Source organism: Mandrillus leucophaeus, unplaced genomic scaffold, assembly GCF_000951045.1.
Source record: "Mandrillus leucophaeus isolate KB7577 unplaced genomic scaffold, Mleu.le_1.0 Scaffold307, whole genome shotgun sequence".
Lineage (NCBI taxonomy): Eukaryota > Metazoa > Chordata > Mammalia > Primates > Cercopithecidae > Mandrillus > Mandrillus leucophaeus.
In genome coordinates, this window is record NW_012103221.1 from 1,178,639 (window position 1) to 1,195,810 (window position 17,172).

General features: G+C 34.0%; 1 protein-coding gene across 2 annotated transcripts in view; it reads right to left on the minus strand.

Moving 5' to 3' along the window:
• Positions 1-17,172, minus strand: part of EHBP1 (EH domain binding protein 1) — a 326,557-nt gene that overhangs the window by 44,720 nt on the left and 264,665 nt on the right. The window contains exons 17-21 of one of the 2 annotated variants that reach the window (XM_011987303.1): positions 12,054-12,161; positions 9,261-9,385; positions 6,455-6,593; positions 6,170-6,276; positions 3,390-3,513 (exon numbers count right to left, since the gene is read on the minus strand). In XM_011987303.1, the coding sequence (XP_011842693.1) occupies positions 3,390-3,513; positions 6,170-6,276; positions 6,455-6,593; positions 9,261-9,385; positions 12,054-12,161 (603 nt within the window). The remainder of the gene's footprint in view (positions 1-3,389; positions 3,514-6,169; positions 6,277-6,454; positions 6,594-9,260; positions 9,386-12,053; positions 12,162-17,172) is intronic. The other variant, XM_011987305.1, reaches the window with a different exon arrangement.

Here is a 17,172-nt window from a genome sequence, read left to right on the forward strand (position 1 = left end):
TACTTTCTTGCTAAGGCCTTCTGCCAATATGCCAGGAGAAATGTCCAGCAATCTGGGCTGCCATCCAGGCCCCACCCATCCTGTCTCCCCCCAGGATGTAAGTAGCTTCAACGTCACAGGGGTGGTGCTTAAAATCCAATATTGCCCAAGCTCTGGGAGCCTAGGACTCAGGTCTAAAATAACTACTAGTATTATTTAGTTACATTTGGAATTAACAGGTTTTTGTGGGTTTGTCTGGCTTGTAGACACTTACAACAGTGTTTCTTTTCGAAAATGTACTCTGAATTCTACCTAAACCTCACAACTCATTTAAAATTGAGTACAATATTACCATATGATTCAGAAATTCCAACCCTAGGTATATACCCAAAAGAAATGAAAACAGAGATGCAGACAGATACTTGTACACAAATGTCCATAGTAGCTAAAAGTGGACACAACCCAAATATCCATCAACAGATGAATGAATAAACAAATGTGGTATAAACATACAATATAATATTATTCAACCATAAAAAAGAATGAAGTACTGGTACACGCTACAACATGGATGAACCTTGAAGATATGTTAAGTGAAAGAAGCCAAACACAAAAGGACAAATATCGTTTGATTCCACTTACAGAAAATAACTACAATAAAGAAAATTCACAGAAAAAGTAGATTTAAGATTCCCAGGGGATTGGGGGAGAAGAAAATAGAAAGTTATTGCTTAGTGAGAATAGAATTCGTGTTTAGGGTGATGAAAAACTTCTGGAAATACACAATGGTGATGACTATACAACACTGCGAATGTACCAAATGCTACAGAATTGTGCACTTTCAAATGGTTAATTTTATATTATGTGAATTTCAAATCAGCAAAAAACCTGAATATAGTCAATTATCTACAAGTATATAAAGACTGAAATAGCAGATTAAAGTATATTTGTTCTGTAAAGAAGATGTAGTGAGGAAAGAGGACTGAGTCAAGAGCTAGAAAACCTGAAAACCTGGGTTCAAGCCCTAACTTCACCATTCCTAATGAGATCATCTTAAGTGAGTCATTTCCCCTGTCTGAGCCTCAGTCTCATCATATAAAAAACACGGGCACTATCTGCTCTCCTTAATTCTAGGCTGAGAATCAGAAAGTACACTGAAATGTCTAACATCCCCAAAAAAGGCATTATAATAAATAAGAAGTTGGAATGAACTGCAACCCAAAAAGGAAAAGGATGAATGTATGCTTTCACTTTCTAACATCTTATCTCTTACTTCAGATACTAGGTTTTAGGCAACTCTTAAAACATTATTTGTGTTGGAGGAGGTTTAAAACAGTCTAGGATGATTCTTGGAGCTTATGAAGTTGGGAGACCAACTCAGTTTTGGTCTAAATCTGCAGAAGCAGATCCAGTTAGGATCAGATTCTGTCACGTGAAGTAAGAAATAAAATAAGCTCCAAAGGATTCTAGATTTAACCTGTATTCTGTGACTGTCTTTCAGATTATAAAGCATCTATGGTTGGAATGGGGCCATTTCAAAGCTTCACTAGTGATATGTTGGGTAGGAAGGAGAAATTGAGTCTATTTTGGTTAGAACCCTCAATAAATCAGGCTCCAAGTGCTAAAGGGGGAGAGGAAACAGGATTTATAGCTTTTTCACTAGTGGCACAAGTCTTCTTGTATAGTAACATTGAATTTATTCAACACAACCAGGGAAGGCGGTTAAGTTCCATTTGTTTGGAAAATAAAAAAGGAAATGTGTCTCCTTAAAATATTTACAGGAAATAGTTAAAAATATATTACAAATATTATTCAGTCTAGTAATTACATGTTTAATATAGGTAACATAGCTAATATTTTCAAAATCCCTAAGAAGCCCAAGAAAAAATGCAAATATAAAACAATACATTGGTTTATGGATCCACGCTGAATCCATACAAGTATACAGGTGTAAGACTGAACATGCATGTAACTTGTTAGGGGATTGATCTACATGGTCTACATATTCTGGTGTAGCAAGAAGGATCGTGTATGATAGGGTTCTGGTAGCCTGAATTCTAATCTAAGGTCTACCATGTGGTGATCTGTTTGACCTTGAACGTTTCCTATGCCTCTGTCCCCTCACCTATATAATGAAAAGATTAAGTAACAGATTTTTTAAAAAGTATTTTTGGTTTTAAATTTTAAGCAGTAGAACCTTTTCTTCAAATAAACTGTTTCAAAAAGCCCACTATTTCAGATAAATAAACTCAGAGCCACTCTATTTGAAGTAAGGTAAGGAATCCAGATGCCTGTCTACTTTCTGCTCCCTTATTGTCCTGGCAAGCCCCTGAGGTGCCTCTGAAGAAGATTTAGGACTCCATAGAACACAGTATGAAATCCACTGTCCCAGATAAAGCCTAAGGTTCCTTCCTGTTCTAATATGTTCTGATTTCGCTAATCTATGCATTTTCAAATGTCCCATATAAATGCTTATTTTTGGAGAAGTTCTTTTATTTTAAATACATTTTTGGAAAATAGAGAAGAAAAAGTTCAGGAAAGCTTTCCAATCCTAAATCATGCTAATCTACTTTATTTTAACACTGCCATACAATTAAAGCAATTAATTAGATTACAGGAATGAATTTTCCACTTGTATTTTTTGACTTTTTTTCTTAATATAACTTATAATTTGGTATGAATGATTTAATTTATTTCACATTTTAATATCTTTGTAGGGGTAGCATTTTACACACACACACACACACAGTTCCTTTCCAGTTGCTTATTGTGCTCTCAGATCTATTCAATCACCATTGGCAATCAGCATTAAAAAGCCAATCTGCTCTCTGGTTAGGAGCTAACTTGGTGCTCTAACCCATCTTTACAAACCTTGCTATATACCTTAATCCTTTCAAATGCAACTGTGACACAAAGTATCACAGACTTCTAAAAACCTGTTCTCTTAAAAAAAAAAATTGTGGAGCATCAGTAACCAGATAGTATTCTCAAATTTCAGTGATCTAGTCCATGGAGCCGTCCCCTATGCACAGTGCTCTGTTTCATGCAGTACATGGCTTTAGCTGGCCAAATCTTTTTTTTCCCCAATGAATCAGTAGAACAGTAAAGATCTTACTTTTTTTTTTAAGCAGTGGCATATCAATGAGGCACAGATGTGTATTCCAACTCTGCATGGATGAGCACACTGTTCAATAGTGCTGGCTCACACGGTATCAGGGCGAGTTATCACTTCCCATGAAGGCACTCTTATCACCAGGGCCCAGAGAGGTGGCTGCAAATCGCAGCCTTTTTATTTTCAAGGCAGTTTTGCTGAACATTCAGGCTTCAAAGATTCACACTTCCAAAACTCTATAAGAGTTTGTGAACGCTCAATTTGCCAAAACTGTTTACAGTGTAATTGGGCACCGTACCTGTGTCCATGAGATAGCGAAGGCGCTTCTCCACCAGCGCGGCACGGGTGTCAATTTGCTTTTGCTCATTCTCTAGTGCTGCCAATTCTCCTACAACATACTGACTGGTGTCTTTGAACCCTTTCTGTTAACAAGAACAAACAGGAAGGAAAAAAAAATCACTTGTAAGTTGCATTTTTCCTTTCTATAAACACTTAGTAAAGCACTTACCTAGAGAACCAAATACACCCTTAGTATCACCCTTAGTACCAAAAGCAACTCTCTGTGATTCAGAAAATTTTCATATGTATTACATATACCAAACTTTTGTAAATAGAGAACTCTTTAGCTGTTTACTATTATGTTTATAATTTCACAGCCAGATTTGCCAGATTTTAAAAGTTAATGCTAAGTTAAAAAAAAAATTATCCTTAGAGTTAAGTCAGAGTTATTTAAGCATGGACAAAGAAGATAATTTTCCCCTTTGTGATTATCAAAACACACACCAATGACACTTTTAACTCAAAAGTGTAATATACAAAAATGGAGTTTTACTAAGGAATTGACCTTGAAAGCATCCATCCTGAGACAGTCAGACAAATTTGTTCTATGGAAATGCAAAAGAGATACATTTTTTTCAAAATGATTACATTATTTAAAAATACTTTAAAAATGATCCTAAGGGAAGTTCACAATATCTCCAATTTTCCCTCCAGCTGGCTCCTGTACTTTAATATGCCATTCTGTTGATGTATTACTAATTATTACAGTTGTAAATAGTAACCTGACAGGTGGTTTCAAGCCTTGCTACACAGGATCTAAGAAAACTCATATTGATTTTGTTAATCTTCCATTTAGCCAAGTTTGGATTTTAATTTGAAAATTTATTTTTTGAACCATCCATGTTTAAAAAATACATTTTTTATGTATGTGTGCCAGTATACCTTTAATTTTAACAATCATATTACAAATTTAAATCATCAAAGTCAGGGTTATTTATGGTATGGTCATAAAAACTGATTAATTATGGCTCCCTTTGGATTACCTGTTTACCTTTTGACATTTCTGGGGCTAAGAGATCTAATTAGCTAAGAAATACTGAAGAACTGATTAAATGATTATTCTTACCACCACCAATACTATCATAAGCACTTATAACATTATTTATTCAGAGAAATAAGTGTGAACAAACTTCTGTCAAATTCCTTCAGTACCTAGCATATGGATCTCTTAGAAGCTATAGGGAATTATATTTCACTACTCCTTAAACAGGAAATAAAATCAAGAATTATGTTAATTATGAACATATTTTAGAATTCTCATGATTAATGAATATGTCTAACTATATGTATAACTTACATACCTGTTGAACTGGTAAGTAATTTGTACTCATATGTGACCTCAATCTATACCAACTTATTATTAAATTGATTATGGCAGTTGACAAACGTAAAGTTAAAATATTTTAAGAAATCATAAAACTAAATTTCTCAGGATAGTTTGATTTTAAAAGTCACTGTATTTTTAAAAAATTTATACAAAATCAATATTCTTCCATCTCAATGCAAAATATAACAGAAAAAAATACAAAAATAGAATAAATGCTAATGGTAACTTTAAAATCTGGGATAATCTGGTGAATGCTTTTTGAACCTATCTACCAGACGGTAGAACATTTTCAAAAGGGAAATTTTCTTTTCTCATTCCCATAGAGACAGACAAAACAAATACAGTAGTTTGCAAAGACAATACAAAAAACAAATATATAAGGAAGTAGAAGTGATAAGCAACACACAAACTTCATTGCTCTTACTGATTGGTTCAGTTAAAAATAGAAAGAAATTTCATAATCAGGTATCTTTAGTGTGAGTACATAGTATACTTAAGTATTCTGTAACTTAAAAGTTATACCAAATACTTCATCAGGATTATCAGTGAGCTGTTCTTTTCTAGCTCATACCTCTCCAGGTCTTCTAAAGTAAACAACTTAAAATGAGAAGATTTTAGAGTCCTAAAATGTAGTTGGTGACTCTGAGTATACTTGTAAGGATTTCAAAATCCAACAAAGAATATTTTAACACTGAAAACAATGAAAATACCTAGAAAAACTGTAGATAATTTAAAAAGTAGTACTATTAAAGAGAGCTATGCTTCCAGACAAAAATTCAAGTTAAAACTTGTTCTTCCTGCTTCTGTCCCGCAGCTGTCCATCAAAAGCAGCTTTCTCCCTGCGGTCTATCAAATATTTCCCTCACAAATCAATTTTACACATGATCAGCCCATACCCCTACTGAGCTGAACCTCCCCGTTAATTAAGTGAAGAAATTACCATATATATTATATTAATGCAAACATCATTCAGCTAGTAATTCACGGCTGATCTGGATAATGGAAAGGTTGAACACCCATTAACCCAAGCCAACAAAATGGGTTGGCTGAGAAATTCTAGCAGGTCTCATGTGACTTTTCCCTCTAACTGCAGCTCTGCGGTATCTGCTATTGTAATAATTAAAATCCTCCCGGTAGATCAATACTGGAATCTCTTTATGGGAAGTGCCCTGATGGAAATGTCTCAAGGAAACTGGGGCTGTGGAACTCTGAAAAATTCATTTTTTTTTATCTGACAATTATCACCACACTGCAGACTAATTCAACAGTGCACCCCTCTCACTCTGCTTTGAATGCACTGGAGATTGACATCTTAAAAAACCTAACATCTCATTTTAACAAATAAAGGCACTATTTCCACATACAGTTTGGAATTATCAGCAATCATGAAACCACACAAAAAATTAATATACATTAAGCACTTCATCTTCTGATGGCTTCCTCTGAGTTTCAGTTATCGCTGCCTTCTCCTCATTTCCTTTCTTTGTATCTTCCTGTATTGATCTCTGCCTTTTCATCTCTTAAAAAAAAAAAAGAGGAAAGACATGTAAAATTATTATAAAGCTTGATATTTGTGTATTAAAATGTGAATTTACATTACCAGATTTTTATATATATATATATATATATAAACTATATATAGATATCTATATATAGTTAAATCATAAGGTGGGAAAACATTTTAAAAAGTGTTCTACCTGGTCTATTCTCAATATATTGGCTGAAAGACTGAAGTTGAGTTTTTCTGACTGTAGAATCTTTGCTGAACACAACAGGACTTCTAAAACGTTCTGTTGTTTTTTGTAATCGTTCAGTCCGGAGATCTTCTGTGCCATTCTAAAAGTAAAACAACACATGGTAAGAGAGTCCTGATCGCATAAACATAAAATTACACATTAGTAAGGCAACTTTTACTGATATAAGAAAACACTAATTTAGAAACTTTTTGCAAGAAAAGGATTTTAAAGCACTTTAAATAGCTCAACTGCAAGTTCTGTTACCTGTAATCACAAACTTTGGGACACATGGTTTAACTCCTGATAACTTTGATACGAACATGTCTTCCACCAGTGATACATACTATTTAAAAGCCATATTTGCCTCCTATTTCCCCCACTATTCTGTGTCATCAGTTTTGCACAGCCCCACAGACTTGTATGACAACAAGAACTAGTTTCTAATTTTATGCCCATTGAGATAAACCACTAATGCTGGATGAAGGCTAAAAGGTAGGATTATAATACTACCCTACTGAACTGCATTTCATCAGCTATAACTTTCCAAAGCCAGATTTGTAAGTAAGCCCTTTACAGCTAAGGAAACTACAATTATCTTTTCCGGAGCTTCCCATGTTAATACTGGTAACAAATTCAAATGGTTCTATCAACAAGAAATATCCCAGAAGACTGAACCACTGCAGTGTGTGGAAGCTGCAGATACCGAGGTGCTGTGTACCAAACAAATATTTCATTTTATACCTAATCTTTTATTATTTTTATTAAGTGTTTTGAAAGTAAATAGGGAAAGGCTAAGATGCATGACTAATAGCTAAGCCTGCTGAATGCTGAAACTGGTTATCAAAAGCTACCAAGACTTTGCCCTTCCTCTGCATTGAGACAATCGGTAATGAGGGAGCCCTCCAATGGCCTATTCTCTAGCCTCAAGGAGGCCTGGGATACAGAATCCTCAGGGGAAGGTAACAGTTTATCCTTTTCCACAAACACAGAATGCCTCATTTATAAATGTGTAAACTGCATTTTATTAAAAAAAATTAAAACCCAAATCAACGCTGAAAGCTTCAAGAGAACAGATGGACTTTATATGTTCTTTATAAACACCATTTTCAAAATCTTAACTAAAAGGAATCATACAAAGGCAAGCTGTTTAAAGCACACCTTTTGTTGGAATAACTTTAAAGGCTACTATGTAAGAGTGTTTTGGAAAGCAAAACCAATTTTATCTATACAGATAAACCATAAAAATGAAAATAGCACTATTTTATTTTTTTAAAGTTATCTAATGCATTTATCATTAATATCATGCTTGTAATATCCTAGCCATATAGTTATGATAGGAACAATTTTGGCTTTTATTCTATTTTTTTAAAGAAAAATAGAGTTCTACTGTTATAATAACTATCCAATAGTCTAAAACTCAAGTCTTTACCAAAATAAACAAACACAGCTAAATTTTTTTAGGCCTGGCAACATGCTAAAATATCAGTGCGATTAGCCAGCAAATCCCATCTTAAGAAACCTTTTTATGACTAGGGACTTCTGCCACTTTACAAATGTATTCCTCTAAACCCACTAATTCAGTTAGCCTTTTCAATCTATTGTATTATTCTTAGGCCAGCTTCATTCTGCATTAAATCCACTGCAGAAAGCTAAATTGAACGCAAAAAATCAGACCTGATCCAGGCTTCCTTTTGTTCAAAGATAGAGACCAAAAGTCCTCTAGTGCTGCCACACACTTTCATCACCAATTTATAGAAACTGACAATATAGGGGAAAAGCAATGAAAGTCATTGTTTTGGGACTTCAAAGCATCTCTGTGTCAGGGGAAGGAAATCCTTTCAGTCAGCGGGGCAGTCCCTATAGTCCGCAGGTGGGTGAAAAGTTATACAGGACTGGAAGTGCCCTAAAGCTACAGAAATACTAATCACTGTGAGGAAAGCAGGGAAACATGTGGGTGGGAATAATATAAACAGTCTAATAATATTCTTATAATGTGGCATTTTGACTAAAATGTTACACAAGGTAAGATGCAAAATGGCACAAAACACATGCAAGTTATCTTAAACATTTATATTCAATCACATTACCATTTTCAGGTGTGATGATTCTTATACATAACATACATATAGTTCATCTAAACAGGCAGAAGGTTGAGGATTATTGAAAAATGCGCTAGAATTCTCTTAACAGTATTCTTCTTAGCAAAATATATATAGATATAGAACTCAAGAATAATTTCCATATTGCCTCTATTTTTACTTGAAATAACAATTTAAAGCAGTAGTTTCCCTGAAAAATAGTATATGAATACTGATTACCATATTGATATTTACTTACTGCCTATTTAATTACTTTTTTTAATTAATTTTTTTTTTTTTAGACAAGGTCTCGCCCTATGTCCCTCGCTGGAGTGCAGTGACATGATGACCACTCACTGCAGCCTTGAACTCCTGGGCTCAGGCAATCCTCCCACCTCAGCCTGGGACTACAGTCACGCACCACTATGCCTGGCTAATTGTTTTACTTTCAGTAGCGTGGTCTCAATATGTGGCCCAGGCTGGTCTTGAACTCCTGATTCTCCTGCCTTGGCCTCCCAAAGTGCTGGAATTACAGGCATGAGCCACCACACCTCACCAGTAAAAATTTCTTATACCCTAATCTTAATATTGGTGAAGAATTTGGTAAAAAATTGCTTTTAGAATTAACTGCTGGCAGAAACTAGAAGACACAGATACTAAGCCAAATGTTTTAAACAAGTAAGACTTACTTTAATGTCCTGCTCTGAGCTCTCAGTTACAGCTTTCTGGGCAGCACTGGAGGGTGAATTTGCCACCTGTGGCTGAACTTCTAGGAGCTTCTTCAGTTTCAAATCCACCAACTTACTGTTTTGTTCTGTTAAATATGCAAATACCATGAATAACTGAGTGAGATGCATTTAGATATGTAGACTGTCAATTTTATGTGAGCTCAGAAAAGTATTACTATATTTTAAAAGAAAGAAGAAAAGGATATTAGATTAGACATATGAAAAATCCTTTACATATGTATATTCCCCCACCAAAATCATTCCCCTTAAAGAATACAGTCAACATATCTAAAGAGAACTTAGTTATACTTTAAATAGTAGCTAATGCTTACCTAAAAACCTGTGCCTGTATGTGATGTATATATTTATATAAACACTGTATGTTATACATAATAAAACAAGTTATAACAAACTAGATATTTAAAGGAAGAGATACATTTCATTTTGAATATTATTTTATAGTTTTAATTCTTTTAGTATATTAGATTTATAAATATAATGCCATATTAAAACAAGTTCTTAACATTATCTCAGATCGTCATCATGTACATACTATTAGAATCCAGTGTTTATATATGTACCTATATAACCACCAATGAAACAGGGTATATGTTTACAAATACCCTCTACTTAGATAGCAGAACTACAATACAGATTATTACATTTTTGGAATGTATTAATATACATTAATCTTTCATAATACAATAGTTCAAAATGAGTAGAAACACAACTAATTCTTAAATTAATAAAAGGCAACTCCTTAATAAAATGGTTGCAATAGATATGTCCACCATTTGCTGGATATTTTTCATAAAGATTAATAACTTTTCTAATTATAAGACTCTTAATAAATGCTATTGTCATTACTTTCATGCAAATTGGTCAGTTTATATTGCAAGGCTACTCTTTTAAACAATATCTGATGAACTATGGTCAAATCAAGATAAAGATTAAGCAATTTATTATTAAAACATTATGACATATACATATGAAAAAAATTTTGGGGGAAAATAAAGCAAGGATAAAAATCATAATATATTCTATGGGCTTCTAGATTCTAGTTTGCATTCCTATTTCTTATTGCCACAAAATAAACCATAAATCTGAATTGGGAAGCCTGTCTACTTACATGCCAACACTTAACTGGCATGCTTGAGAGCCATAAACAATTTATTAGTTAACTCCAAACAGGAAGGCTGAGATGTGTGTTCTTTTTGGAAAATATTAAGTAGGAAGAGAGTTTTTAAAAAGGACAAGAGTCAAGCCTATTAGGATTAAAATTAACCAATCTTTAAAGTATTCCCTAAAGTTGCTACAGCTGAAACTAGAAAATTCTCCTGTTATTTTACCTAAGAAATGGCTATTTTTTCCTGTGTTACTAACCTATTGTAGAATCAGGACATATGCATCACATATTATTACTGATTTTATACTTCCATAAATTGAATATTAAAAAATTCAATCCAGTACTTATGGATGTCCTCAGCATTAAAAAGATGTGATTGGTTTCTGATAAAGCCTTTAGTGGTTGTTATTATGGTAGGAAGGTGAGTAAGCAACAACAAAAATGTTTTAAAAAAAAAAAAAAATCAAACCTAACCAAGTTCTGTAGTATTTTAAACAGAAAGAAGTAAAATGTAGTTATAATTTTGGGTTAAACATTTAACAGTTTTCCTTAAATATCAGCATTCTTTTGGACTTGCACAATTATAAATATACCAAATTCTATTTAGCAATAGTATAATTTAACACCGGGGCATGAAGGAGCTTCTGCCAAAAGGGCATGAGTTTTCTTGAGTGTTCGTTATAGTCAGGAAAACCCTGGTCACTGTTTCTTGAAATAATAGTAGTATTTCCAACAGGGAAAGAAATGGAGCCGCTTAGCATTGCAGGGGCATGACAGGGATAGGAAAAAGTATGCTTGCTCTCACTCCCTTTAGCTTTTTACATGAAAAGATAAATGTTAGAGACTTTGCCTCCTTCCTTTAAGTCTAAAGAAATCACCAAAGACTTTTTATTGCTATAAGAATTCAATTCAACAAGCATTTATGGAACCCCTTAGGTATACAAAATTTTGGATTGCTACTTGCTGCTGGCTTATAAAAGGTAGTGCATTTGGAACACTCACCTATTAAAAACCACCAGCAAGTATCTTTATATTTTAAGTAAGAACTTACAAAGGTCCATTGCCAAAGTGATTTATTGATATAAGACATAAGGTTAATTTAACAGTAGTCTATATAGTTTTCAAAGTGTCTTATTGTAATTAGTTAAGTAGATGTAAAATCATTTACTAGAGTAATATTTAAGTATTTAAGGTAAACAGAAAATCTGCAAAATAATATTACCACTAAGACTATAATTCTAAACTAAATCAGAAAATCTGATCCCATGGTTTAGATTTACATGTGGAATATACACCTTATGACATCACACCAAAATATTTAAGCTGAGAAGGGAACCAACTATTGAAAGCCTACAGATTGTCTCACATGACATAAAATACAATAGTGAATCTTAATAATAAGAGAACACAACTACAATTTGCTATTCCAATGTTATTGCTAATTTTAACATCCAACCCAAAACAAAATAACATAAAATTGATGGATGGAAGGTGGATTAACCTAAATGGTTTATGAGGCCATAAGATGTAATAAAACTACAAAATTATTATTATTGATGAGATAATAAAAATATAACCATAAAGTTTGCCATGCAGCAGGACACAAAACATTTATAATTTGAAATTACCGGGAGTATCAAGGTCATTTTCTAAGTTAGTAAGTTCATCTCCACCTCCTACAACAAAGCCTTCAGGGATCTCCTCGTTAGTATCTATCTCAATATTATCATTTTCATCTGTAGGAACATGTAGCAATAATGTTAGTCTATTATTTATATTTTATACCATTCATCCAAAACATTGAAGAAGAAAAACCAGTATTTTAGTAATAGTTATTCAAATTCAGGCCAGACACAGATAAGCAAGTTAAGAAATCAGTTTTAAGTCACTCTTTCACTATTGGATTAACATTTATATTTTACATCCATATGTCAAACATGAATTATCATATCAAAGCAGATGCAAAGGTTTTGACAATTTGCCACATGCTGTCTCTGAATCACTGAGCTCATTAAGTCCCTGTATTTTAAAGTGTAATCTATAAGTAACTCTAACAATGGCACACAAAAATATAAGTTGGTTTGGTGACAAAGTCATCAAATACTTCTAAATTTTACACTTTTATCAGATTATTAGATTTAAATGCATAAATAAGCACACATTCCTTATATATATATACATATTTGTCATTTTTATGAAGGCTTAAATACTTTTATGCTATTAATAAAATATTATCATAAAAACATTATGGATAGATTAAGAGTGAGACTAGCATATACAGTGCCTTTATACAATGGAAAGTTCAAAAACAACTAAGACAATAAATTTTGGTAGAGCAAAATCTGGGAAAAATTATCAACCAAAATTAAATATATGGGAATGAGAAAGTCTTACATAATTTTTTATATCCCTAGTAAAATGTTTTGGGTAATAATTAATTAATGGAGTCAATTTTTGACATTAAAGATTTTTAGTAGGTATTTTTTCCTCTCCAAATCCTAGTGATAAAATTGTTTCAGTAATTTTGAATTCTATATATTTGAAAAGGCACAGCAGCAATTTTAGTTGCACATTAAAGGTTTAACTTTAATTGCTATCCAACAGACAGGCAATGTACCTTTTGGAGAAATAGCTGTGTAGCCCTGTGATTTGAAGAATACCCCTACTGCTCTGCAACCCAATTTTTTTTTTAATTGGGCAACTTTTATTAGTAGTGAGGTATTCCAAAGATTTTTGTCCAACTGAGAAATTCCAAAATTCTACAGTTTGGTTTAATCCATCAACATTTGTCCCTTTCTGAAACTGTACATCTTTAGGCTTGAGTTTTGGCTTCCTAAGTAAATGCTTACTATGAGCATTAATATTAATAACAATAGTTTACATTCATTGAAGACTTCCCATCTACTATGTAAACCATTTGGAAGAAGAAAATAATAAAGAAAAAAGATTGGCCAGGCGTGGTGGCTCACGCCTATAATCCCAGCACTTTCGGAGGCTGAGGCAGGTGGATCACGAGGTCAGAAGTTCGAGACCGGCCTGGCCAACATGGTGAAACTCCATCACTACCAAAAATACAAAAATTAGCCAGGTGTGGTGGTGTGCGCCTGTAGTCCCAGTTACTCGGGAGGCTGAGGCAGGAGAATGGCTTGAAACCAGAAGGTGGAGATTGCAGTGAGCCGAGATCACGCCACTGTACTCCACCCTGGGTGAAAGAGCAAAACTCCGTCTCAAAAAAAAAAAAAAAAAAGAAAAGGAAAAAAGATTGAGAAATGCACCCCCACACAGGGGGGGTGGGGGCAGGGAAGCATAGAGATAAAAACATTGGTAAATGCTTTCAAAGAAATAGCTAAAGTATTATACATGGCTTCATTATTTAAGCACAATCACTTGGGACATCTTTTTGAATCAGGTGTGCTCAGCTAATCAACTATTTGACTCATTTCATAGAAGTGGGCATCTTCAATTTCACTATCCTCAAAACCTGCAAATACGCTAACAAATATTTCTTGTGTGTCAAAAAGGTGTTCAGAACACTTCCTCAGCATTATTCTGTGTCAGAGACAGCTTCTATTAATAGCTTTTAGGGATCTAATGCAGTACTTTTTTGCTGCCAATAAGCCTCCACTGATGATTACTGAATACAATTAATCTAGAGTGAGAGTAGAGAATTCAATATTCATTCCTTTATTCAAGAAACTTCTACTGTGTATTGTACACACAATATGCAAAACACTGTGCTAGATGTTGAGGAGATACCAAGTTGTATGAGACATTTATTCTGCCTTAAAGGCATATTGAAGGGACTATAATACCATGTATGGTGGGGGTTACTGGATAAAAATAAGGTACAGAGCAAATTCAAAAGATAAAGAGATTATTCTTTGCCAATGACACCAGGAATTCTTTCTTGGAAATGCTAACCTTCAAATTAGGTCTTCAGAAATGTATAGAATTTCAAGAGGTACAATTGAGGGGAAGGCATTACAGGCATGAATGGAGGAATGGGTAGGTTATGTTCAGAGAATGGCGTAAAGTCCTATTTGGCTCAAGCATACTTAAAGAGAAATAATAGAAGGTAAGACTTAAAAGGCAAACTTATAGAGAGTCTTGAAGGACAGAATGGGAAGTTTAACTTTTACTTGGTAGGAATGTAGAGATACTGGTGGTCAACATGATCAGTACTGTGCTTTAGAAGATTAATTTAACAGCAATCTCCATAAGCTGTTTTCAACCGAAGTGCCTTATTGTAATCAGTTGTGAAGTGGGTATAACTTATTAGTAGTAATATAAGTACTGAAGCCTACATCTTTTATCAGAGCAGCTTCATTTAGTATTTCTATAATATCACTCTTGCTCACATTCTCATATGCCTTCTTATGTGCAAGCAAAAGTGGTCTAGGGACTGTGCATAAGAGAGCCCTATGCACGTGACACCATCTGTCATGCAAAATTGCTGACCTAAATGTTGGACTGGAGAACAGAAAGGCTAGAGTCAAGAAATGCAAGTTGGAGACTGTTATAACCCCAACGCAAGCAGTATGGACAGCCTAACCTAGGATGAAAGAATTGGGAGTAGGTATGACATAACTTGGAAATCAATTGGATGTTGGGTTGTGGGAGAAGGGATACTGAGGAGAGTAAGGGTGAGGCCACCATCAAAATAAACTCTCCAGCCTGAGTGAATAGAATGATGGCATTGCCATGAAAAAAAAAATAGGAAAGTCTGGAAATATGGTTGTATATGGGTTCTTTCAGATTCCAGGGATACCCAGGAAATGGTACCTACTTTCTTTACTCACTTATACAGTGCTAGGTTCCTATATGATGTTAAACAGGTGTCATTTACACTACCACTAACCAGTAATGCTGAGTGGGTTAACTCAATGTTCATATATGTACTGCTAACCTTAGATAAAAGGATTACTATTTGGGATGGCAAGAGTAAAAAGTGATCTACACAGCTCAGGTCTTCGTAAGAATGGGTTTCTACTTTCTTTTCATTCATTGACTTTAGTTTTACAATCAACTTTGAATTCTTTTGAACAGTTAATGCTACATATTTCCTAACACCTGTAAGAAATGCTCTAATGGTATTCTTACAGAACTTAAGTGCATGTGCATGTGTGTGTTTAAAGACACTACATAATATAAATGTATAAATATAATATATAGATCTTTATGGTTAAACACTGAAAACCCAGTAGGTGAACAAGGCAGAAAGTAAACTAGAGATCCACTATACAACAGAAGCTGGTTTGCAAGTATGCTATGTACTGTGTGTGCAGGAAAAGGTAAAAGGAGATTTGATATGCACTGAATATGAAAATGCATTCCAGTTGACACTGCACAGCAGTATAAGCAAAATAGATATCCCAATAGTGTGGTCAATAAGGCCAGTCTTATACTTTTTATTTATAGATAAATTGAATGAAACCAAGATGTCTGGTGACAGTTAAATAAGAGAGAGAGAATATCTGCATTTTGTAAACAGAAAGTGCAGTTATCATTAAAAGCATACTTAAAAATTCCAAAAAAATTTCTCGCTTATGATTTTTAAAATTCTCAACAAAGGTCCCCATAAAATTCATTATTTTTGAAGTTATTCTACAGAAATCAAACAAAAGATAAGAAACACAATACAGATATTATGTTATTAATACAAACTGAAAATAAAAATTATTGAAGGCCTAAGATACTATTTCAGCTCAACAAATTTATTTTCCATAACTGAAATAATAAGGATCATGTAGACATTCTCATTGGCAAAATTAAAAAAAATTTCTTCATTCATCCAAAATGCAAAACAAAGTGTACTACTTTGTCTACAGAAAAAAGAGGCAAAGGCCCACCCGGTGCAGTGGCTCATGCCTGTAATCCCAGCATTTTGGGAGGCCAAGGCGGGCGGATCACCTGAGGTCAGGAGTTCAAGACCAGCCTGGCCAACATGGTGAAACTCTGTCTCTACTAAAAATACAAAAATTAGCCGCGCATGGTGGCGAGTGCCTGTAATTCCAGCTACTTGGGAGGCTGAGGCAGGAGAATTGCTAGAACCCTGGAGGCAGAGGTTGCAGTAAGCTGAGATAGCACCACTGCACTCCAGCTTGGGCAACAGACTGAGACTCTGTCTCAAAAAATAAAAAGCGGCAAAAACGTCAGTTTAAAGTTAAGCAAATCTAATCTAACTAAAGCAAAGGGATAAGCTATGGAATAAATAATAAGAAAATATGTATCATATATAATATACTTTATAATATATAATATATGTGATATATGACATGATATGTAATATCATCTTAAAACAATGTAGTCACCTTCCTTGCAAATGTGTCCATAGACCATTAACAAAAATTTAATATGCATTTGGCCAAAATAAAACATTAATAAATTCCCAAAGCAGAAATTTAGGTCCTATTCCCTGACCACAATACTACACAACTAAAACCAAAAATACTAAACTTTATCAACATCTGTACCTTGTCAGGAAAGATTCATACAACCCACATTGTTTCTTACACAGAATGAGGATTTTAAAATAAGGCCATCACAGGTCTACAGTTACAAAATGAGGCAAAAATGAAAAAAACATATGTAATACACTACCTGATTTTCTCATAAGTCCCACAAGTATGTCAAACAGAGGGTAAGTGAAAGCTAGGCTATGGCTACTAGGAGAGGTGTGATTCTGTTATTTACACAAGAATCAAGCTATTTCTGGTTGCAACAGGATATAGGTCTCTTGATTGCCTG